The following is a 24,346-nucleotide window of genomic DNA, read 5'->3' as shown; positions in this document are numbered from 1 at the left end:
TATTGCACTGTTGATCACTTTGTTTTTATGTGTATGTAGTTTAAATTTACTATAGACAGTATCAATTACGTATCACTGGGAACATTTCTTCTTCCTGGTACAATCATATATTTACTGAAGACATAGAGTTAATCAACAAATATTAATGGCTGATCATTGTGATTTCATTATCTCTGCCTTTCAAATACAGACATGCTTTCCTGAAGTGTAACTAATTGTCCTTAACCCTAGGACTGTGAAGCTATGTGTACAAGTAGACAAAGTTATTTCAAAGTTCGACCCCAGGAAAGGGTAAAAAAGGACCTAAAACCTTTATCTTTTCCCCGTTCTAGTTGGCCCGCCACAATAAACTGTTGCAGCAGATGCTCAAACCAGGATCGGATCCAGATGAAGGAGATGAAGCCTTAAAGTATTATGCCAACCACACTGCACAGATTGAGGTAACCATCTATTATTTATTGAAAGGGACCAACTGTGAAAAGTTATGCTTACTTTCTATTTTAGACCATTTTCATATTTTTTTCTAGAGCAATGATGCAGAATTGAGTGGTTTAAACTGAAAAATGTATAGTAAAAGGATGAGTGAGGAGTGATGAATAGGAAAATGAGGTGTACATCTTTCAAAGTTGTCTTTTTACTAAGACTATATGTAAAATTTCTTTTGTAATTAATAGATTTTTTTAGCCATAGAAGCAATTAATCATTGCAGAGCAATAGTGTTTGAGAGATGGGATTATTATAATAGAAGCCTTCATTCAGGAAAAGGTTTCTTTTTTAAAATTGTGGAAGGCTTATTAAAATAGAGATCTTCAACAATTCACAAGTGGAGTAAACATGAAAGAAACTAATACAGTTTTCATATTGATACCATAGCCTTGGAAAGGTTTAACAGTTTCCATTTTCAGTATGCAGCAATTGACCTCCCCCGACCCTCATAAATGAGACATTATTTAATGGCTGGTGGCAGTTCAGGAGGGGTGGGTCAAAATGGACTTGTCATTATGTGTTCTGAGACCCATCTGGCTGACATTTACTAGCTGTGGTATCATTTTGACACTGGCTGGCAGAGCTAATCAGGCAGAAGTGGCAGAGTAGTTGATGCTTGTCACTCCTATAATTTACGTTTATACATTCATTCATTTTGGCAGATATTTTTTACTTTTCAGCAGAGTGCATAATGGGCATCACTGTGTTCACTCTCGGGATATATAACCCCTACACTGTATTGTTTACTGTTGCCAAACCTTTGTGTCACAGAAGTGGATACCTTGCTCACATTTGTAAACATTAATAGTACCACAACTTTGGTGTTGGACTTGACTTAGTGGAACCCATGAGCTGGACTAGCAGGAAAAAAAATTTCTGTACAAGTAGAAATAGATCATCAAACCATGAAGTTCTTAAAGAAGATCCCAGAAGTCAAAGTACCAAGCTAGGAGATCAGAAGAGACCAGGGAATAGGAAATAGAGTGAGCAGGCCATGGAGAGAAGTTTGATTAATGTCTGTGAGAGATGGGAGCTGTTGTTTGATGCTGTTTTATTGATTCCAGCAGTGAGGAGAGATTTAGCTATAAATACACACATTCAGTAAATATTTACTGAGCACTCACTCTCTACCAGTTCACACATATAGAAGATCATTCTGTGTCATAAGTATATAAACAAAGGGCCAAGGAAATGTAGAGAAAATAATAATTAGTGGTGCCTGAGCAATTTCAGGATAGATTTCACTGAGAAGTTACCGTTAAGAATGTATTAAAGATTGAGTATGAGTTTCTCCTTCAGAAAGGGGATTTCAGAAGGAAGAAAGTAAGTGAAGGTAAGGTAAAAAACACAGGAAGGAGATGACTATTTTCAAAAGATCAATCTGGTTGCTGTTTGGAGACAAGACTGGAAAAGAGAGTGGGATCGAAAACACACATAGATCAGATAGAAAGATATTATAATGGTAAATGTGAGAGATGATGATACCGAAGATGGCTGGACTGGAAAATACATATATATAGATACATGCATGTACCTCTCTATATAGTGATATATATATATATATATAGTAAATACACACATATACATATACATATTGACAGGGCTTGAAGTTGAATTGCACATGTTAGGAGAATGGTGTGCAAAAGGATGTCCTCGGGCTACTCATTTGAATAAATGAGCAAAAGTTGGTGCCATGTATGAGAATGCTAGGAGAGAGTGAAGTTTGGTAGCTAAAAGGTAGAAGAAGATTATTTGTTCATTATTGGATAGATTGAATTCGAGGTGACTTTCAGTCATCCATGGAGTTCGATATACAAGTTCAGGTTTCAAAGGAGTGGTCCAGGCTGATGAACTCATTGATCAGTTCTCATGTTTACCCAAAGCCATCTCACATGACCTACTCAGAGAGGCCTTCTTCCCTTCTCCAGGCATTCATTAATTTCATCTCACTGTGTATGCTTCCACAGCAGTTTGGTTATTCTGTTAGTTTAATATTTATCACATTGGAATATTACTAGCTTCATATATGTCACTTCTCCTTTACTTGAGGCAGGGACTGGTCTTGGTCATCTTTGTATTTCCAAAACTGAACCCTGTGCCTTGAACGTAACCACAACAATTCATGTTATTGAGAATAATAGTTTGTCTGCAAGTTGTAGACTTAAAGACCCTGGGAAATAGGAAGAGCCTCGTGTCTAATCACCCATCTAAGAAGATATTGCCCTGTAATAATCTGCTTCTGCTTTAAATTCTTCCTGCCATAGAGTTCTCACTACATCACAAGGAAACTGATCTGATTTTGAATGACTCTAATAATTAGAAACTTTTTTTTTAAATAAAGAATTAACATTAGCCCATTTTAATATTTACTTTCAGAACATTTTTCCCCCTCAACATGATAGCTTGATTCTAACATCTGAAGAGCCATCATGATTACTAAACTACAAGCTCTTACCCATTGGGGTTCGTGTTGTTTTTTCTCCAACATGCCTCACCTAAAGACTGAATAAGCATTTGTTGAATAAATGTATTGAAAAGTTATCCATCTCTGGTTTTTTGCAGTTAACACACCTCCATTTCCTTCAGTAATCCCTCCAGTTTGTCCATGCTGTTTGCAAAATGGGGCAACTGTAATCAAACGTAACATTTCATAAAAGGACTGAAGAACTTGGCTTATAATAATCTAGACATGATTTCTTTGATGCACTGTGAAATTTTTAAAATAATATTTGACACTATTGGATCAAGTAAACCTTTTTTCCCCATATGGTTGCCTGTCATACCAAATGTGTCCAATTATTTTGTACAATTGATTTTAGTAACCTATATCCAGGAATTTTCATTTACCTTACTGAATTTCATGTAGTTTGCTTTATGACAGTATTCTAGTATGTAATTGAATATATCACATATCATTTAGGATACCTTCAGTTACAAGTTTAATAGAATACCACACTGACAATTGTTTAGACAGTAAAATTTTATCTGATGGGAAGTCTGGAGTACCAGCATTTCTATAATTGATTCAGTGACTCAGTGATGTCTTAAAATATGCAAACTCTTCACATATTTATACTAGGTTCCTTATCATGCTGACACTATCTCACCTCATGGTTGCAAAATGGCTGCTAGAGTTCCAAGCATCATGCCCTTAGACCCTTTTGTTCTAAGCGAGAAGAAAGATGATACAGGCAAACCAAAGAAACAAAAACAAACAAACAAAAAACTTTTGTTTTTGTGTATTTGGTTTTCATTTTTGTTTTTGTTGTTGTTGTTGCTGTTGTTGTTTTGTGTGTCTCTTATGGCTCTCTGCCTTTACCAACAAGCAAAATCTCTCCTGGAAGCCCTTTTGGGAGATTTCTCTTTATGCCTCACTTTCTAGAGGTACAGCCCATGACCACCACCACACCAGTCAGTAGCAAAGGGAACAGAATTACTCTTTTGGGTTAAGCCAATCCTTATTCATTCCTGAGAACTGGGCACTGTACGTAAATGTGAACCTTGAAATTTAGGCTTCATGAACCCTTGTTACATAGTAAAGCTGTATGAAAATAATCAGCCTTTTTTTTTTTTTTTAGTCTAAAGTTAAACAGTCACAAATAACAAATAAGGGAGGCTCAAAATTATGAGTATTTAAATATGGGTATATGTTTACATGGATGTTGTACCTACAAAAATATGTTTTGCCATGAGTAAGATAACATTTTGATGATATAAAGCACTTTTCTCTGTAGAGTTCAGACACATAATGTTGAATATGTCATTTGTTACCCGAAAGCCCCTTTTAGGACAAAGAGGCTAAGAACAAGATACAAATAGTATAAATGCTATATTTAAGCCTACCCAGCCAGTCACTTTCTAATTAAGACTGTCTTCGTTTTAGGATGTACTTCACAAAAATAAAAATGGGTGGCAGAAGTATAATGCTAACCCAGAAAGAATAAAAGGTTTTTAGTTTTTGTTATTTTAAACAAAGTATAGTGTTTTTCATATATTAGTCAATTAATTTCTCTTTTTTAAGAGAAAAATGCAAAGTAGTATAGTAAAAAGGGTTCTTTCAGATATTTCAAGTTGGCATATTTTTTCACAACTGAGTTCATAAAACATCATCTTCAAACTCATTTTAAAAACAAAAGCAAGTCTAAGGCTGAGGTGTCCAAAAGGCTAAAAACAATGCAAATTAATGTTTTCAGATTGTCCGGCATGATAGGACCATGGAACAAATAGTTTTTCCTGTCCCCAATATATGTGAATACCTCACTCGAGAATCCAAGTGCCGTGTGTTCAATACAACTGAAAGGGATGAACAAGGAAGTAAAGTGAATGACTTTTTCCAGCAAACAGAAGATCTCTACAATGAAATGAAGTGGCAAAAGAAAATCAGGAGTAAGTACAGTAAACTGAAATGGTTAGTTTTGTGAGCAGTGGTAGATAATTTGGTACTTTGGGACACATGATGCAGCTCATTTAAATTGTTTTTTAATTTCTTGCCAGTCTGACATACTGAAATCACTTTCAGGCTTAAGGGTGTCCGCTTAGTCTACCACTGGAGCCAAGACACCTGCAGCTTAAGGAAAACAGAAAGCCCTAACTAATTACATCAACTCTTCATGATGATCCCATTTTTTAATAAATATTATGAAATGCAGGGTTGCAGCTGTACGTTTTCAAATGTTGAACAGCTGCAGGTTTGAAGCCCGTGAGTGGGCCCTGACTGGCCTATCAGTGAATAGGACTGAGAGACATCAGCTCCTGCACACTCTTCCTCTATTGTCCTGAGATTGAGGGGATTGTTTCATGTTTTGCTGAGAGTAAGTCTTTCTTTGAACAGATCTTTACCTCCCCTCACCAAACAAGCTGTACATGTCATGACACTTGTATTTAAATAGAGCAATGTTATAATATTCCAGTTAAAAAATCAGTTTAGTGCAGTTCCCATGACTTATCTCTTAGGTCCCAAATCTATTAGGAAACACTGACTTTAAAATTTAAAATTTTAGAATTTTTAAATAAACTTTAGTTTATTTTCCAAGATAAGGGATCTCATGAGTTTTTCACAAAAGTCAATGGGGGAAACTCTTGAGTAGGTCTTTTTCAGTCCCTTGGAGTTTTCTAGACAAACAGGATATGTTCTCAATACTTCTATTCAACAGTATTTCATTATGCTAGTTTTCAGGAACTTTAGTAGGTATGATTTATGAATTCGAGTGGTACTTGAGAAATATCATCTTTAGGTATAGGGGTGTGGTATGCATTTTCAGGCTTTTAAAACAGAATGTTTTTTTAAAAATCAAAATTATTCTCCCTTAGCAATTTACCATGTAGAGCCTTATGGAATTCAGTGAAAATTTTGGGTGTCTAAAATACATATGAAGACACAATTTCATTTGGAGCATTTTAAAAACATACATTTTGTGGCCAGGCATGGTGGCTCATGCCTGTAAATCCCAACACTTTGGGAGGCTGAGGCAGGCAGATCATGAGGTCAGGAGATTGAGACCATCCTGGCTAACACAGTGAAACCCTGTCTCTACTAAAAATATAAAATATTAACCAGACGTGGTGGCGGGCGCCTGTAGTCCCAGCTACTTGGGAGGCTGAGGCAGAAGAATCATTTGAAACCAGGAGGCAGAGGTTGCAGTGAGCCAAGATTGCACCACTGCACTCCAGCCTGGGCAACAGAGCGAGACTTTGTCTCAGTAAAACAAACAAACAAACAAAAAACAAAACAAAACAAAAAACACATATATTTTCTCCTTGACAATAAAGTGAATACTGAACTAGTGCTTTGGGGGGGGGTCTGTGCTTTTAAAAAAAATAAGTATTTTGTCATTTACCAAAAATTAATTCTTAAAATAATTTTCAATGTACATTTTACTTTAAAATTTGGGAGCAGCTTATTATGAGGCCATAGGCAGAATCTAATTCATTTGGTGGATTCAATAGTGAGGATTTGTGATTACAAATGCATGCATCAACATCTTCTAATTTTGTCTTAATAGTCTACCTTTAAAAACGAGGACTCCTAATTGAGGAATGATGGAGATGCAGATGTTTACAGTTTATGGTACATTAGTCAATTAAATGGCATAGCTAATCATAGCATATTTCAGCATTGGAATGTTCCCTTCCAAGAGAAGGAAAACAAGATGTACTGAAGAGAAGTACAGTTTGTAAGTAGGCAATAGGCACTAGGTTGAAATTCACAGGATTTATCTATGAAGTTTATCATTTCCATTTGAAAATCAATGTGCCTTTCCCCTTGATTAACTTAAATTTTTTAATTCTGGTGTTAAGTTTTTAAAAGTTAGAGAATGAACAAGACCTATAGGAGCCATGTGAGTGCCCAGGGCAGGCTAGTAAGTTTGGCTCTCATTCAAACTTACATGCATTACAAATCTGTTCAGTTATTTAACAGAGGTGGAAAGAACTAATTTTTGGTTAATGTAAACTGTATTCGATTGATGCATTTAGTAATTCATTTCTGATGACAGACACAGAGTCCTTTGTTGAATATATTCAGCAAAGCCTGTTCCACTTATTAGCAGTTTTTATTGTAGTGCTCATTTTCTTCTGCTGTTTCAAACCCAACAAGTTCTTAGGAAGATTTAAGGTTTAAAATGTAGATAATATTATAAATCACTAGTTCCCTGTCAGGAGTACTATGTCTCATGATTAGGTTTCATAGTTTCAGCTAACTGTGACTGTGTCATAGGAATTTTCATTAGAAATATATCTGTGCTATGGGTTTGGAGTTTTTTTATTTGACTTTAAGGCATGGGAGTGGGACCAATTTATCAATACTACCAAATTATACAATGAAGTATATCATTTCATTAAAAGGGACCCCAGGCAACTGCTAAACTGCTCTGCAGATAGATTACAGAGAATTATTACAGAATCACCTTTTCTGACCACCTTTAGCGATTGCAAAATTCCTCGCCCTTCTGCAGTAGTTTAGGCCTAAACTGGCTGAAGGATGAAAAAAGGAATCAAATTTCACTCCTTTATGGTTCTGATTGTTTTTAATAAACTTACTCAAGTCAAATATTTATTTAAATAGGTTTTTATAATAGTTTACAAAAATGATGCATTTAGTAAAATATTGTTTTGGTAAGCCTCATGTGTTGAAACCAAAATTTATTTTTCTGTTCTGCTCCTTTACGCCTCTCATTTCCTAGATAACCCTGCACTGTTCTGGTTCTCGAGGCACATCTCTCTCTGGGGGAGCATTTCCTTCAACCTGGCTGTGTTCATCAATTTAGCTGTTGCTCTCTTCTACCCATTCGGGGATGATGGAGATGAAGGCAAGTGCTCGTTTTTCCTTAAAAGATAAATATTTTAAAGTTTCCACTTAACTATTTAGAGCTTCAGAATAAGAATAGTTTCATTCCTGTTAAATGGATTTTTCTATACTTGTTGGAAGTAGATTATGATAGTAAATAGAATAGGCAGAAAAGTGTGGTCAATAGAATTGTTATTTTTTAAAAAGCTCGTATACACAATTGTTATTAGAGCTATATTATATCTTGGCAAATAAAGCAATGAAAAGATTTGTCATTTCTACCTAATTGTTACGACTCCAAACATTTTTATACTGTATCATCTCAATTATGCAAATGACAGCTCTGTGCCCAAATATTAATTATTGTTATCTAAATGCTGGCATTTATATTTTACTCTCTTTGTTTTCTGTGTTGTCTCAAGTTTCTCTAGTGAGCATACATGTAATCTAGAAATAATTTTTAATTCTATACTAAAGTCAGGGATTCTTAAGATAATTAAATGTTTGTCATCTGAGGTTTCAAAAGTGAACAGCATATGAAAAGACAATAATAGGAAATAAAGGGTACTGAATATGAAACTAATATTATTAAAGTAATAATACAGAAACAAAAATGAGAAAGTATACCATTTTAGGTGAAATTAGAAATATAAGAGAAATATACTGAATCGTGAGACTTTGGGAAGTAAGTTTTGTGTAAGTTTGGTGGAGAGCATGGGAAGTATGTTACAGGTTTGGGCTACAGTCTGGTAAATAACTTTGGAATGGACATGGAAAGAATGGCTTGGAGGAAAAGATGGAGAAATCAGCTAATAATAACAATGCAGTGCTTTTGCGTCTCATCATTTCATGGTATTACTGTGAGAATTTAATGAGATGCTGTAGGTAAAGCATTTAGAATAGTACCTGATAAACCTTCAATAAAGTTCAGTGGTGGTGGTTTCTGTTTAAAAGGTACATATTTGTACTACAGAAGGAAGCCTCGTGGAAAGAGAGTATGATAAGAGCAACAGGTATTTCAGCCTATTTCAGATGAACTGGGGGTGGGCAAGGAAAGGAAATGGGAGCCCAAAAGTCATTTGCTATTTTACAGGTTCATTGCAGGTAACATAGATATCAAAGTTCTAAACTTTAGCTGTAATCTGAGTAGTCATGGATAACTACTGTTTTTGGAAGGCATACCCAGAATAAAAGAAGAATATCAAGCAATGGAGTGGATGTGTGAGTTAAACAGCAGTGAAAATGTAGCACATATTTGGCCACCCATTATAGGGCAACTGCACATTCACCAGGAAGTAAAAACGGCTTTCTCTTCACTATGTTTAGTCTCCTTTAGTGATAAACTCTTAGCATAGAGGAATATAACTCTTGGGAGGAAAGAAGTCCAGCATGAAATGATAAATCATTATCATCAGCACACAGAATGTGGACAAGATTATAGAGTCCCAGTTAGTAGAAGCATAAAGTCTTAAAAAAGGAAGCAATTCTGGAAATCATCTAATATCAAGCACTCATTTGACAGATGAACAGATGGAAGTCCAGAAAGTCTAAAAAATGGCAGATCTTAGAGCAGAAGGCTAACCCTTTTGTGTCCAATCTAGGATCTTTCTCCATGGATTGGAAGCATGTCATTAACAGGCACCCCTTCTTCATACAGGACCTGATTTCCCTTGAGTTCCATTCCATGATCTCCCTTTCTTGACCACTGGAGCCAATGTATGTAGGCTCTGCTGCCACCTATTGTACATGAAATATAAGAGTGATGGGAAATGCCACCCCTCTGGGCAGTTGCTCTTTACTCATTCAGGAGAAGCAGAACACATGGTATTTGTAACACTTGCCTGGCCAATAATAGTTATAAAAGTAATACTACTAATAATAACAGCAGCGGAGGTTGTTCACCACTTAGACTGGGTCAGGGAAAATGCTAAGCACTTCGCATACATTTCACTTAATCTTCCTGACAAATCTGTATTCTTATGAAGGAAGAATATCCTTATGGATGAAGAATATTTTTATGGATGAAGAAACTGAGGCTGAAGATTTGCCTTGTAATTAGAGTTCAAAAATATGTATTTTTAAATAAGCTCACCAGGTATTGCTGGTGCAACTGGTCCTTGAAAAAGGACTTGAAATAACAGATTTTCAAAGACATTCTTTACCCATTAATGGTGGGACGGGAGGAGCATTTTCTCTCCTTAATACTTTATATATGTATCCATTTTCTATAATAAACATATTATTTTAATAATACAAATGTTTTTTAATTTACCCTATATATTTTTAAATCTTAGAAAGTATGAAGTTTATCTTTTATGAAAGAAAATCCAGAAAGCAAAATTGCAAACTTCAATCCAGTTCACATCATGGAGCTCTGCTATCTACCTCATGCAGACTCTATAGTTTCCTGCACAGAACATGCTGCTTCTTACTTCCCTGTTTCTCTCCATCCCTCTGCCTCCCAAGTAGCCTTATGAGATCTTTCTGTTTCCTCTACCTCAGTCCAGCTAAAGTAGATATCCACTCAGAAATCCCTGGGTGGCCTTTACTATTGTGCCTTATTCATTTCTTGGTCCCTTAACTAGACTGTGAACTCTTGAGGACAAGGACAAGTTTACTAATCTTTGTAATTTTTAAAATACAAAGATGGTAAAATCTTTGTATTTAACAGTGCCTGGCACATAGTGGCACTCCATCAACAGTTGTTGAAGGAATTGAAATCACCAAATTTCAATTTGAAGGAATTGAAATTGAAAATGAAGAACTCATTTTCTTTAACACAAAGCACTTGGCAGAAAGAAAGAATCACACTACAAATTTTAATATAATTTTTTAAAATCACATGCTATCTTGGTATAAGACATTCCCATGGCATCAATTTTCTCCTAGTTATGGGAGGTATAAGTTTGTTAGTCCTGGAAATAGGACTAACAAACCCAACGCTGGAAGACATGGTGCGCTATCATCAGGTGCAGATGCAGACTTTACTTCTGGAAAAGGACTAGACAGCAGTTAACAGCAGTAACCAAGGTAGAGCCTCAGCTTAGGATATTTAAGTGGATGTGGTGCTTTGAGGCAAGGGAAGGCATGAGCTGCCATTTTGGCAATGTCAAACCCCAAGGTTATGTCTGGGTCATCTGGTTATAGTTCTGGATGAGTTATTTAATTTAATGAGCTCCATGAATAAGGTTAACATTTTGGTCAGGATTAGCTTAGTCTTAATCTGTTGCACACTGCATAGCTATGAATTCTGAGGAAACAGAGCTAAGACTGTTACACACACTTGGCCATCAGAATTGTCTGGAGGAAGAAAGCTCTGTACTGGTGGTGAAGGTTCTCTGATGCTGGATTTGGTCTAACAGGCTGAACAACTGTTTGCCAGGGCCACTATGAAGTGATTTAGAGATGGGTGAGATTAAAGATGGATGAAAATTCCTTCAAGAAGTGCTTAAAAATGATGGAGACATGTCAGAGAACCCGGGATCCAACTTGAAAGGTCTCCAGGTGGTCAAATATGAGAAAATTTAGAGAAAAAGATTATTGACAGTGACACATTATCTCCCATAGCATAAAATAAGAATCCAGGAGTTCCTGTTGATAGTGGAAAGAGAAAGCTCTTTTTTAATAATTGTATTCCAATTAATAAAATACAGACAGAATGATGGAAATAGAATGTCACCATTTGGCAAACATCACAGTAGTAAAAATTATCCATGGATGCTAAAATTAATGGGTGACCATATGATTAAAAGTATATAACCTGTGTATAATGTACAAGTCTCTCCCCACAATATACTTAATTATGAAAGGAAAAATAATAACTTTAAAGTGGGGGAAATCGCTTTAACTAAGTGATCAGCATTAATGGCACCAGTAATGAAACCCAGCAACATCACGTGCCTCCTGATACAATCACTGACAATCACTTCCAAAAATGAATTAACTGAGAAAATTTCAGACAAACCCCAAATGAGGGCTATGCTACGACATAATTGGCCAGTACTCTTCAAGGTGTCAAGCTTATGAAAGACAAAGAAAGATTGAGGAACTATCCAAATTAAAAGATATTAAAGAGACATGACAACTGAATCCCGTGTGTGACCCTGGTTCAGAAGAAGGACATAAATTGGGCAAATGACCAACTTTGACTAGATAGATGATAAAAGTGGTCTATCAATGTTAATTTCCTGATACTGATCATTGTAATGTGGTTATATGAGGTGTTGACATTTGGGGAATCTAGGTAAAGGATAAAGTTAAAAAAGAAAAAATAATAATAAATGTAAGGATTCTGTCCAACCCTGAAGTTCCTTGACTCGGTGTAGAAGCTGATTATGAAATCAGCTGATAAGTCTTGCACTACAAAAAAAGAGCTCTGCTTAAAATATGCCACCCTTCTAACCCCAGATCCTAATACATGCTGGTACCAATGTGGTGGTGAGAACAGAGGGATTGGCAGAGGGAAGGAGCCATGTATGCTTCCTCCAAGTATATTTTCCATTCTGAACACCTGAACTGCTAGGATTTTCTTGTGCTCAAATAATTGATTCACACTTGGGTTATGATATTAACTGAGAGAGTAGTTTCCCTCCTCAACCAGGTAGTGGGGTACAGTAACCAAAAGGAGACATTTAAGGCAGAGATAATTATCAGAGGACCAGCCTGTTGGACACTCTTCACCCTCTACTGCAGATAGAGAATCTCCTTTAATTGCCAGGCTTTGAAGAGTTTGGTTTCAATTTGTTCAGGAGTACAGGGCCTATTTTTTATGGCTAAAGGTTTTGGGTTGGGTTTCTTTGGCTGATTGATTTTTGTGGCGTTTGTTTATCATATGCTTCTCTAAAAAGGAAAAGTGCCAATGTTGAGGAATGAGGCTACACTGGTTGTGGCTGAAGCAGCAGCTTCTGGTGCTGGGAATGTCCTGGGAGTCCACTCAGAAGCTGATGGCTGCCACGCCAGATACCCCTATCCTGGATTTCATTTGGCAAAGGCAGACTAGTTAGTGGAGAAAATTGATGCCATGGGAATTCCTTATACCAAGATAGCATGTGATTTTTTTAAATTATATTAAAATTTGTAGTGTAATTATTTTTTTCCATCAAGTGTTTTGTGTTAAAGAAAATGAGTTCTTCATGGTGATTTCAATTCCTTCAACTTAACTGTTGATGGAGTGCCACTATGTGCCAGGTACTGTTAAATACAAAGATTGTAAAATACAAAGATTAGTAAACTTGTCCTTGTCCTCAAAGAGTTCACAGTCTAGTTAAGGGACCAAGAAATGAATAAGGCACAATAGTAAAGGCCACCCAGGGATTTCTGAGTGGATATCTACTTTAGCTGGACTGAGGTAGAGGAAACAGAAAGATCTCATAAGGCTACTTGGGAGACAGAGGGATGGAGAGAAACAGGGAATTAAGAAGCAACATGTTCTGTACAGGAAATTATAGAGTCTGCATGAGGTAGATAGCAGAGCTCCATGATGTGAACTGGATTGAAGCTTGCAATTTTGCTTTCTGGATTTTCTTTCATAAAGGATAAACTTAATACTTTCTAAGATTTATAAATGTATAGGGTAAATTATAAAACTTTTTGTATTATTAAAATAATATCATGCTTATTATAGAAAATGGATACATATATAGAGTATTAAGGAGAGAAATGGGAAAAGAATGGCTTTGAAAATCTGTACTGTCAGCTGGACTAGGTGGCTCATGCTTGTAATCCCAGCACTTTGGGAGGCCAAGGCAGGCAGATCACCCGAGGTCAGGAGTTTGAGACCAGCCTGGCCAACAGGGTGAAACCCCAACTCTACTGAAAATACAAAATTTAGCCAGGCGAGCAAGACTTTGTGCCAGACTCAAAGAAAATCTGCACTGTCTTCTCTAGAGTTTGTCAGGGAGACTTCAGTTCTCTTTTTAGCATTGAATCTTCAGATAGAAACCAATATGATCATTCTTAGAGAAGAGAATTATAAACATAGCTGTTGTTTTTGTTTTTTGTTTTTTTTTTGAGACGGAGTCTCGCTTTGTCGCCCAGGCTGGAGTGCAGTATGCGATCTCAGCTCACTGCAAACTCCGCCTCCCGGGTTTACGCCATTCTCCTGCCTCAGCCTCCCGAGTAGCTGGGACTATAGGCGCCCGCCACCTTGCCCGGCTAGTTTTTTGTATCTTTTAGTAGAGACAGGGTTTCACCGTGTTAGCCAGGATGGTCTCCATCTCCTGATCTCGTGATCCACCCGTCTCGGCCTCCCAAAGTGCTGGGATTACAGGCTTGAGCCACCGCGCCTGGCCCGTCAATAGCTGTTTTAAATAACTTTTGAGTTTATTCATTCAAATACATATTTAGTGTGAACCTATGTGCTAGCTACTATACTAGACATTCTTTGAGTCCTTTTCACAAAGGGATCAAACACCCAATTTTAATTGTATGACTATAATTTCTGTTTGATCAAGGGAAAATCTCAGCAAACCAGATATTGTCTTGAAAAGAATAGTAAAGAGGTAGATAGTTTATCAGGAATTAGTGACAATGCACAATGTGACTATCTGTGCCAAATTATTCTAGAATAAGAATGTCACCAAGACATTGCTTATGAATTATGCTGAAAAGTCAGATGTAAATGTGCCTTGAAGATGTTGTCAGTTCTAGTGAACTTAAAACCTAAGCTGTGTGGCTTGGGGAGTTGATAACTGAAGACTTAGTTATTTATTCAAAACAAACTCACAGAATATATTTTTGTTTATTTACTCAATCAACAAATTTTTATTTGTTGTTGTGTAACAGGCATGGCGATAAGCCTAGGGATGGTCCTCATCCTTTTAGAGTTTACATTCTGATGGAGTCTCAAGTCCCAGTAAGCAAGAGAGAAAGTTGAAGGCATTATTTACTCTATGGCTGTTTGAGATCTGTGAGGTCAAGGCAGTTGGTGGTCAGTCTGTATTTTGGTAGATGTAGAGTGCTTACAAGCCAACATCATCGTAAATGCGAGTAGGGTACATGTATGTTAGCATTGCCAGAGGACAGGAATTGAAGGTAACTTTCAGAGCAGTTTACCCTTTTTCTTTCCCCATCTCCAAATTAATCTTATGAGATTATAAATTTGGTGAGGGGGGAATATCACATCTCTCTTCCCAACCTCCTTTCATCATTATGTGCTTTCAGAGACAGCATAAGAACAAACCTTGCAAAAGTAAACATGTCTAAATGAATGCTGTTCATTATCTGATTTTTTGTTTGTCTTTTAACAACTAGCAGGATCTTCCTGCCTATTTCTGAGATGTTAGCACACACTGTAAACTAAGAGTTTTATACAGAATTCATTAAAGGAGTCGAATAATCCCAGAGTTTTGATGACAGTACAAAAGCTATGCACACCAAGTCCTTGAGGTGTTTTGCATGCAGTAGCAAATTTTATAAATAAAGATAAGAGGTGTGGCCAAAAGAATAAGACTGTTATTGAATATTTACCAGAGGACGTAGTGGAAAATCTCCATTTTGTTGTTTCCTTTCTATGTCAGCCTATAGACATGCATTTGAGGCCCCAGAGCAGATCCAATCAGCCCAAGAATGTTGCCTCTTAATTTACTTCTGCAAATGCAGCACCACGTGACCTTCAGGAAAGGATTCCTTGAATGCACATGTCAGTGCAAATGTCAATGAATTGTACTACTTATTAAAGAAAGAATATTTTTGAGCCTCTCTTTTGGGGAGTTTCTAAGAAATCTTATATGTAACGGAGTTTGTTTTTTAAGACATTTGGAATGTGAATTTTCTGATGATTAAATAGCTAACCATTTTATTTAGAAGTTGAGTTGGCCTTCAAATACACACACTCTTGCGCATATTCATACACATATCTATGCGTGTGTGTTTAGCAGTTAAAGTGTGTGTCTATTTTATAAAGGTTATTCTACTACATTCTTCAGAGGAATCTAGAATATGGAAACTTGATACTAATAGGACAAAGCAAGGTATGAATTCAATTTTTTAATGATTTAGCTATATAACTAATGGTCATTAACCATAAACTTTGAATTAAGGTTCCTGAGAGAGATGTCTATCAAAAGTATTTAAAGAATCATCCTCATATGAGAGAAAGATGAACAATTGTCTGACTTAATAAAAGGAACATTAGTGAGTGTTTAAGTAGCTTGAAAGTAATCACAGGTTTTCTGGAAATGTAATAATGAGTAACGTGTTCAAAGACATTTCCTTGAAATATGAAGAATGTAGATGGGGTCATTTTGAAATTTAGTGGATTATGGCTTTGACTTAATGATAGCATATAAAGTAGAGCAGCAAATATTTTAGCATTTTTTAGTTTTATTCTTAATAACAATACATTTTTTCCACATTTTACAGGTACACTTTCTCCATTGTTCTCGGTTCTTCTTTGGATAGCAGTTGCGATCTGCACATCTATGCTGTTTTTCTTCTCCAAGCCTGTGGGTATTCGGCCGTTTCTTGTATCAATAATGCTCAGATCAATATACACAATAGGTCTTGGGCCTACCTTAATACTTCTTGGTGCAGCTAATGTAAGTACTTTACTTAGCTTTATACTTGTTACAGAATTAGTTTAAAAATGTATGAAATATAAAAGTATAACTATATGCTTTTCATTCATGTGTGCCTGGTGAATTCTAATTTATTATAAATCTAAATTAACCAGAGCATGATTTGTACATTTTTTTTTAATTTAGAGTGAAAGAAAAAATGACAGATAAAAGACTGCTATATTTAAGAAAGTAACATTTGGGGAATGACCCAGTTCTGCCATCAATTTAATCCAATCCAATTTTAATGCATTCTGCATCCTGTACCCACAGCTATTGACAAAAATGACTGAGCCATTGTTAATATTCCAAAGTGACATCGTAAATCATCCAAAAAAGATTAAATTATGTTCAATAGAATTTTGAAAGTGATCACCTTTCATCAAATGACCTAAGAAAAAGGATTTCTATATGAGAAAGTACTAAATTGGGTTCTTTTTATGTGAACAAATTTTATAAACTGATGAATAGATATGATGAATTTTTTTACCAAATTTTGAAATATTAGAATAAGGAAGCACATTGTTAAGCTTGAGTTAGGTGAGTTTAGAATAAGTAAACCAGAGTAGTAGTATTTCAAAAAGCAAGTGATACATTTATAGAAATAATTTTACCCGAGAAATACAATTTTGAAGGGACTACCCAACGTTATGCATGGCACAGCCATACAGGGATATTAAAAGGTAAAACCATCAGGCTGATGAAATAACAAACGGCCAGGTAAGAAAATAAGTATTGCTAATCTATATGTTGAATACCTAGGCACTTTTGATCTTTTCCTGGGTTTCCAATGTAATGTCCTATATTCTGGTATCTGTAATTAGGACTAATCTCCCTTACTACATTTTACTATATTTAAGGATTGATCATTCAATATCAAGAACATTATAGGTGCTCAGTAAATATTTCCTAAATAAATAAATTAATGAGTGAGTGAATGAATAAGTGAACAATTATCTTTGTATTCTTATATATTTACAGTGGCTTGCAAGTAAAATATATAGCAAATATTTATTTAGTAATAAATATTTAATATTTAGCGAAGATTTAATAAGTAATATTTAGCAAATATTTGATTAATAAAATGTATTTATTATATTGATTTATTAAAATGAACTAATAAAATAGTCAACCAAACTTTCAAGAATTATAAAGCTGAGCTAATATGGCCAATTCTGTGTTTCTGTGTTTCTGACCTCTATTTTACTACAATTCTTCAAAAATTAGACATGATGTATTTGACAGCTCCCAATTAGCTACAACATTCAGGCAACCAAATTGCCAATTATCCTCAATCATTGTCAATGAAGGGAAGTGTACTATACCTACAAAGAAGTCTATCAGTAAAGAATTTTGTAAAATTCCAAATATATTATTCTGTAAGTTTCTTGAGGGGAGAAGTTGTCACATTTATAAATGTAATCCTACCTGCCTTACTCCTTCCCAGCTCCGTGTTTCTCTGCTTTAACAGCTGGCATTGAAACATTCAGAAGGTGTTTACATGAACTGAACATGTACCTTCAATGCCTTGGAAATAAGCTAATTTCACATATTACCAAACAAGCAAATTAGAGAATCTTCATGAATTTGTCTAAATTTTTCTAAGCCTATGTGTTTGACTTTTTTTTTCTTTAAAAACATACATTGCATATTGAACTATATTATTTGAAGAAGCAAATAATATTTGTAAACTGGTAACTGGCCCTCAAGAAGACATAAATCCAAGTGAAAAAAAAATATGAGTCTGACAAAGTGAAATAATAGCTAGAGTTGGGCCAAAAATAATAATCATTTACTGGGCCTCTGTTATATAATAGACACTAAAAATACCAAGACGATAAAGGAAATGGTTCTTGCCATCCAGAAGTTGATGTGTCATACTCACCGATTTGCATTTTCTTTGTTTTTGGACCAAGAATATTTAAAGAGATAAGGAATAACATTCTAATGTCTATTAGGGGAAACCAAAGACATTTGGTGTATTTTTCCCCCTCATGGGAGAGGATAAGAAGATAGCTTTTGCCAGGTTTGGTGAAAATAATTCCGCTATAGCAAATGACTCTTCATAGAAGAGGCAAGTTTTATATTTCACTTTATTTATGAGAAAGAATATACATGTAGATATGCCACATCTCTCCCTTATTAACTGTAGAAATCTGGGGACTCTAATGACCTTCACAGAATAGAACATCTGTTTGCACAATCAAATGATACATTATGGTCTACCAGCGCAGAGCATTTTTTTTTTTCTTTTTTAGACAGAGTCTCGCTCTGTCGCTCAGGCTGGAGTGCAGTGGCGTGATCTTGGCTCACTGCAACCTCTACCTCCCAGTTCAAGCAATTTTCCTGCCTCAGCCTCCTGAGTAGCTGGGACTACAGGTGCGTGCCACCATGCCTGGCTACTTTTTTGTATTTTTAGTGGAGATGAGGTTTCACCATGTTAGCCAGGATGGTCTCGATCTTCTGACCTCATGATCCACCCGCCTTGGCCTCCCAAAGTGCTGGGATTACATGCATGAGCCACTGTGTCTGGCTGCTCAGAGTATTTTGACCAAAAAAAAAAAAAAAAATCAACTTTAATTTGGGATAAATACATTCAATGGAATAATTGTCATTTTTATATTGTAGATATAGATAGAAAAAAGTTTTATCTATAATTTTAATATTATGTGGATTAATAAAAATGTTTTAGGTTGGGTGCTATGGCTCATGCCTATAATCCCAATACTTTGGGAGGCTGAGGCAGGAGGATTGCTTGAAGACAGGAGTTCGAGACCAGCGTGGTCAACATAGTGAGACCTCATCTCTACAAAAAATAAAATAAAAATGTTTTAGTGAGTATCATCTACCTTCATTTTAACATAACAAGTTCACTGCTGGGCACAGTGGCTGATGCCTGTCATCCCAGCACTTTGAGAGGCTGAGGTGGGCGGATCACGCAAGGTCAGGAGTTTGTGACCAACCTGGCCAACATCGTGAAACCCTGTCTCTACTAAAAATGTAAAAATTAGTATGGCGTGGTCGTGCACACCTGTAGTCCCAGCTACTCGGGAGGCTGAGGCCAGAGAATCCCTTGAACCCGGGAGGTAGAGGTTGCACTGAGCTGACATCAGGCCACTGCACTACAGCCTGGGTGACAAAATGGGATTCTGTTTCAAAAACAAAACAAAACAAAACAAAATTTAGCTGGTCATGGTGGCTTGTGCCTGTAATACCAGCTACTCAGGAGGCTGAGGCAGGAGAATCACTTGAACCCAGGAGGTGGAGGTTGCAGTGAGCCGAGATCGTGCCATTGCACTCCAGCCTGGGCAACAGAGCGAGACTCCGTCTCAAAAAGGAAAAAACAAAAACCAAAAAACAAGTTCACTACAAAGCTATCTATGGTTTATTGTTACCCAGGAGGTAGGAAATAAATACATGAAAACATCAATTAGTCATATTTTGTACTTTAAGTTTTAGTACATTTATTAACTTAATTTATTTACACTTAAAAGTTTGCATTGTGTAAGAGGTGAAACTATAAATGCTAAAAGTATAGGTATCAGAAATAAGAAAAACAGAAGACGACATCTACCTGACAGTTTTGCCTTAATGACCATCCGAGTTCTAGACTTTAGGCAAATCAGCAAGACTTTGAATTTCATTCTTCTCATTAGTGAAGGGAAGATGCTAAAGCCTGATCTGTCTTCACTGGGTTGTTGAGAAGGTGAGTTGAAAAGATTTAGAAAAGATTAGTAACGGTGATAATGATAGAATAGTAACAATAGCAGCTGTTTACCAACTATCTGTAATAATAGATGAAGCACCCTTTAATTGTAAAACATTCTTATTCTGATTGTAAAAACATTTGTGTTTTGGTTCTCGAGGAGTTTTTTCTGGACTCTGTCTTTCACAATGTTAAGCCAATGCAGAAAGTCTTATTTTTGGAAAAGGAATCAAGAGGGAGGAAAATCCTCAACCTGTGTTATGTTACTCAACCACTTAGTACTGGCTTCTTTTTTATTGTCTTCATTCATTTCTAAAACTAGCAGTTGGTCTAGATTTCAACTAGTTTGCCTTGTCACAGAAGTGATCTCAATATTTGAGATATTTCAAAAAATCCAAGTGTTTTTTTCTCAGTTATAAAGCATATCTTATAACTCAGTCTAGTTTTCTTCCCTCTGCACTGCATTGTTGGTTATTGGTAATGGAAATTAATATATTATTCTGACAAATATAAGCACACATTTTATAAATTCGGGGTCACTTAATATTTTTTCATGCCATTAAAATTATTTGTAAATCTCATTTTAATAACTGTTATTTCCAGTCATATGGGTGTTATATAATCTGTTTAACCACTCCATTAATTTTTGTTGTTCAGACTTTTAAATAAATAACAATGTAGTAAAATATCAGCAAAAGATCTTTTAATATCTTCTAAACTTCTTATCTACAATGATTTTTCCTTTCTAATAGTACCTGGAAATGTGTAATTCATTTAATAACTTGGTCTCACCATTTGCAGAGAGAAGAAGCAAATGGAGCTTAGCAGATAGCTAGTCTACTAACAATGAGCCACTGTGTTCAGATTTAATAGGGTAATGTCCCTAGTTACTTACCTGTAGATAGCTTTCTGGGAGGCCTCATGTTACTGCTAATTTGTGAGGTTGAGTTCCACCGTACGTTCATTTAACTTACACAAATTCAATGATATATTCAGAGTAAACAACTTTCATTTTATCTCTCTCTCTCTCTCTCTCTCTCTCTCTCTCTCTCTCTCTCTCTGTCTCTGTCTCTCTCTCCACACACACAGACACACACACACTCTTTTTCACATAATATGGTCACTGAATGCTCCTAACTACTTCTAGTTGCAGAAACAGAAAACTGCTGCAGTGTTGGGGTTAAAGTAGGATGAGCTGAATTTAGTAAGAGACACTACCATTTACATGACCTGTGCTTACTGTTCTGTTTTGTCAGCAATTTAAGAGATTGCCAGGGTGATTTTGACTGCATGCAAATTTTGCCTTACACATTGATCTTAGAACCTTGTCCTGCCTTAGATGTAATGCCCCTGAAATGGAGATTTTTGAATCTAACCATCTCATTTTTAGTAAGAAGTTTAACTTACATGGTTGATGAAAATATGGTAATTGAGTTGAAAATCATAAATTCAGTTTTACCTTTCAATAAATAAGTAGACAGTCTTTTTCTTATACGATTTATTCCTAAAAAATAGGTCATGTTTTCCCATAGGAACAATGTAAGATGGGGATAGAATTCTTGATCAGGGACGGAGTACCAAATAACACCAAATGAATAAGGTAAAGACAAAGATAAAGCAGCTATAAATGTCTGTGATCAAGTAAAATAGTAACATGTAAAGGATATCACATAGAATTCTACAGCTATGAGGGAGCTTAAGGATTATTCCCTTCTAGGCATTTCATTTTAGATATGAGAAAACAAAGTCCTATAGACACCAGGAGGATTTACCAAAGCAAGAAATTAGTGGCAGAGCCAAGACTGGAACCAGATGACCCGCCTTCGAATTCAGTGTCTTTCCACTATACTGTACTGTTAAAAGTCCTGCAAAGACATATCAATAACTATAAAGTATATATGAAAACACTACTTTCTTGAATAACTTATTTAACTGATAAAGTATCTAACTAAATAATTAGTTAAATTATTCAATAAAGTAGCATTTTATTATTATTCGGTAATAATCGTTACATTATTGGTTAAATAAGTAGTATTTTCATATATACTTTATAGTTTAATTAGTTAAATTATTTACTAATTACTATATTGTTAACTAATTTAATTAAATATATTAATTATTTAGTAAATAATTAGTAAGTAATTTAGTTGTTTAGTAAATAATTAGTAATGATTTCATAATTCGCAAATAGGTAATTTAAGTAAATTTAAATAAATGTAATGAACTTACTTTAGTATACATTAATTAAACAAACATTAATTTTGCTTTTTTTTCAGAAGACCTATTGGTAAATCATTTGGATGGTGTATTATCATTTTTTAAAAACTGTCCCAAAGCTTGCATTGATGCTGTTTCAATTCCATCCCTTTCCCCACCATCACACAATTCACCTCATCCCCAACAAAAACTGTATCAGGGATGGCTTTGAATAATAGACAGAGTAAGAAAAAATATATATATAGGACAGTTATGGTCCTTCAAATTGACATTTGTGTGTTGACTTGAGGAACCTCTTAGCACCAGCTCAGAAGAGCCTTGTGACCATCTTGCCCAGTTGCCTGGGCACACCATCCACTTTTCGTCACCCACATGGACCCTTGCTATAATGGCATTGACAAATGAAGAACTGGTTAGACAATGTCCACTTTTTAATGACATGAAAAGGGAAACTGTTTTAGCAACTTGCTCATTGTTGGCATAAATATTCCAAGCTTTCATGGAAAAATCTGTATGAAAACAATTTGTAAATTTCATGAAGAAAGGAGAATTCACAATTCAACTTCTTTCCCACCCAAAACATTTATTCCTGCACATATTTCCCCTTCACATGAACACTTTAAAACAAAAGGACACCAAGTTCCCTGTTTTTGATCTCAGCAGAAATAGGTAGACGCCACTGTCAGTATCAACTCCACTCCACGTCAAGACTTAGTGAAGAGAACAGGAATCTATTCGTCAAGCTCTCGATCAAGGTTCAAAAATAAAACAAAAACCAAAACCTGAAAACAAATAAGGCAAATCTTTATTTTTCAGGTGAAAATGGTGGAGTCTCTTTTAGGAAGAAATGTAGCCTTGTTTTTGCATTATTTGAGAAATGAAACGTATTGTTCTTTTTGATAATTTAAATTCAGTGTATTTTTTTCCTCAGTATATGGAGCTTATAAATAGTTTTTCTGCATCATTTTTATGATTTCATTTAGAGAATTAGAGATCATATAAACAATGTGTCTTAAACATACTCATCTTTCTGAAAATTCATGACTCCATTTATTAATTTTATTTTTATACAACTTATTTCTATTTCATATTGAACTCTGGTGGGTGAATCAAGGTAAATAGTACAAATTTAAATAATAATGGGCATTCAAAACAATTTAAATAACTACTGAGTATTCTTCTTCTGGACACTCTTTTTCACCATTTTCAGGGGTGTTTATTGTTAAATATGTCATATAGATTAGCATTTTTATATATTTCCTGGGTTTTAAAATAATAAGTTCTTATAATATTAAACCTGCTCTTGGGCTGAAAATATAAAGGCGTCCATTCTGCTACAGCTATCCTTAATAATAGCATAAAATATTGATGATGAAACACTAAACAGTGAAGTAAGACATGAATGAAGTAACAACATTGATTATTGAGAGGATGCTTAATCAGCAGGGGAGAAATTTAGGAAAGTTTTGGCCTTTTTAGTTGCTATGTTAATTTGGTTGGCTCTTCAAAACATGTAGTAGTAACCCATTTCTCACTTCATCTGTACTGATTTGAACTTCAGAAATGGAAAGGAAAAGGTTTTCCAATCCCCTGAATTTTGCATCTACTTCAAAGTGTTATGGTCCTTCTTGTGTTATTTAAAAATCATTCCTCATAATTTGTTAATATATATTGAACAAATCAACAATGTTGCAAAGAGCAACCTGTTTTTCCAAAGTTAGGACTGGACATTTAAGGACAAATATGGTTCCATTAGATAACCTAAAGAACTCGGAACAATTAAGAGCAAACTGTAAACCCTTGAAATCTGTAATTCTTTCCTTGATGACTAAGACACAAAATTGGCTCTTTGGTTTATAATTACTGCAGTGATTCTAGAACTAAATAGATGGTGCTAAGTTTATAAATCAGTGCACACACATCGTTATTATTGCCAAAGGATCTCAGTATCAATTTCTGCATTCCAAAATTATGCCACAAAAGGCAATATAAAATGTGGTTTGAATATAAATACTGTACATGGTCAGAAGCGTAATAAACACTCCAAAATGTTTATTGAATTATTATCACACATAGGGCTTAGAAAATATATACATA

The 24,346-nt window shown here is 35.3% G+C and overlaps 1 protein-coding gene across 3 annotated transcripts in view; it reads left to right on the top strand.

Annotated features, from left to right (window-relative positions):
• Nucleotides 1–24,346, top strand: part of ITPR2 (inositol 1,4,5-trisphosphate receptor type 2) — a 491,137-nt gene that overhangs the window by 382,642 nt on the left and 84,149 nt on the right. For all 3 annotated transcript variants that reach the window (XM_009180421.4, XM_021923257.2, XM_009180422.4), the window contains 4 exons: nt 333–440; nt 4,680–4,872; nt 7,668–7,793; nt 16,133–16,308. In XM_009180421.4, the coding sequence (XP_009178685.1) occupies nt 333–440; nt 4,680–4,872; nt 7,668–7,793; nt 16,133–16,308 (603 nt within the window). The remainder of the gene's footprint in view (nt 1–332; nt 441–4,679; nt 4,873–7,667; nt 7,794–16,132; nt 16,309–24,346) is intronic.

This window comes from Papio anubis, chromosome 9, assembly GCF_008728515.1.
Source record: "Papio anubis isolate 15944 chromosome 9, Panubis1.0, whole genome shotgun sequence".
NCBI lineage: Eukaryota > Metazoa > Chordata > Mammalia > Primates > Cercopithecidae > Papio > Papio anubis.
The sequence above is the reverse complement of the archived record's forward strand: the minus strand, read 5'-3'. Positions and strand labels throughout refer to the sequence as shown.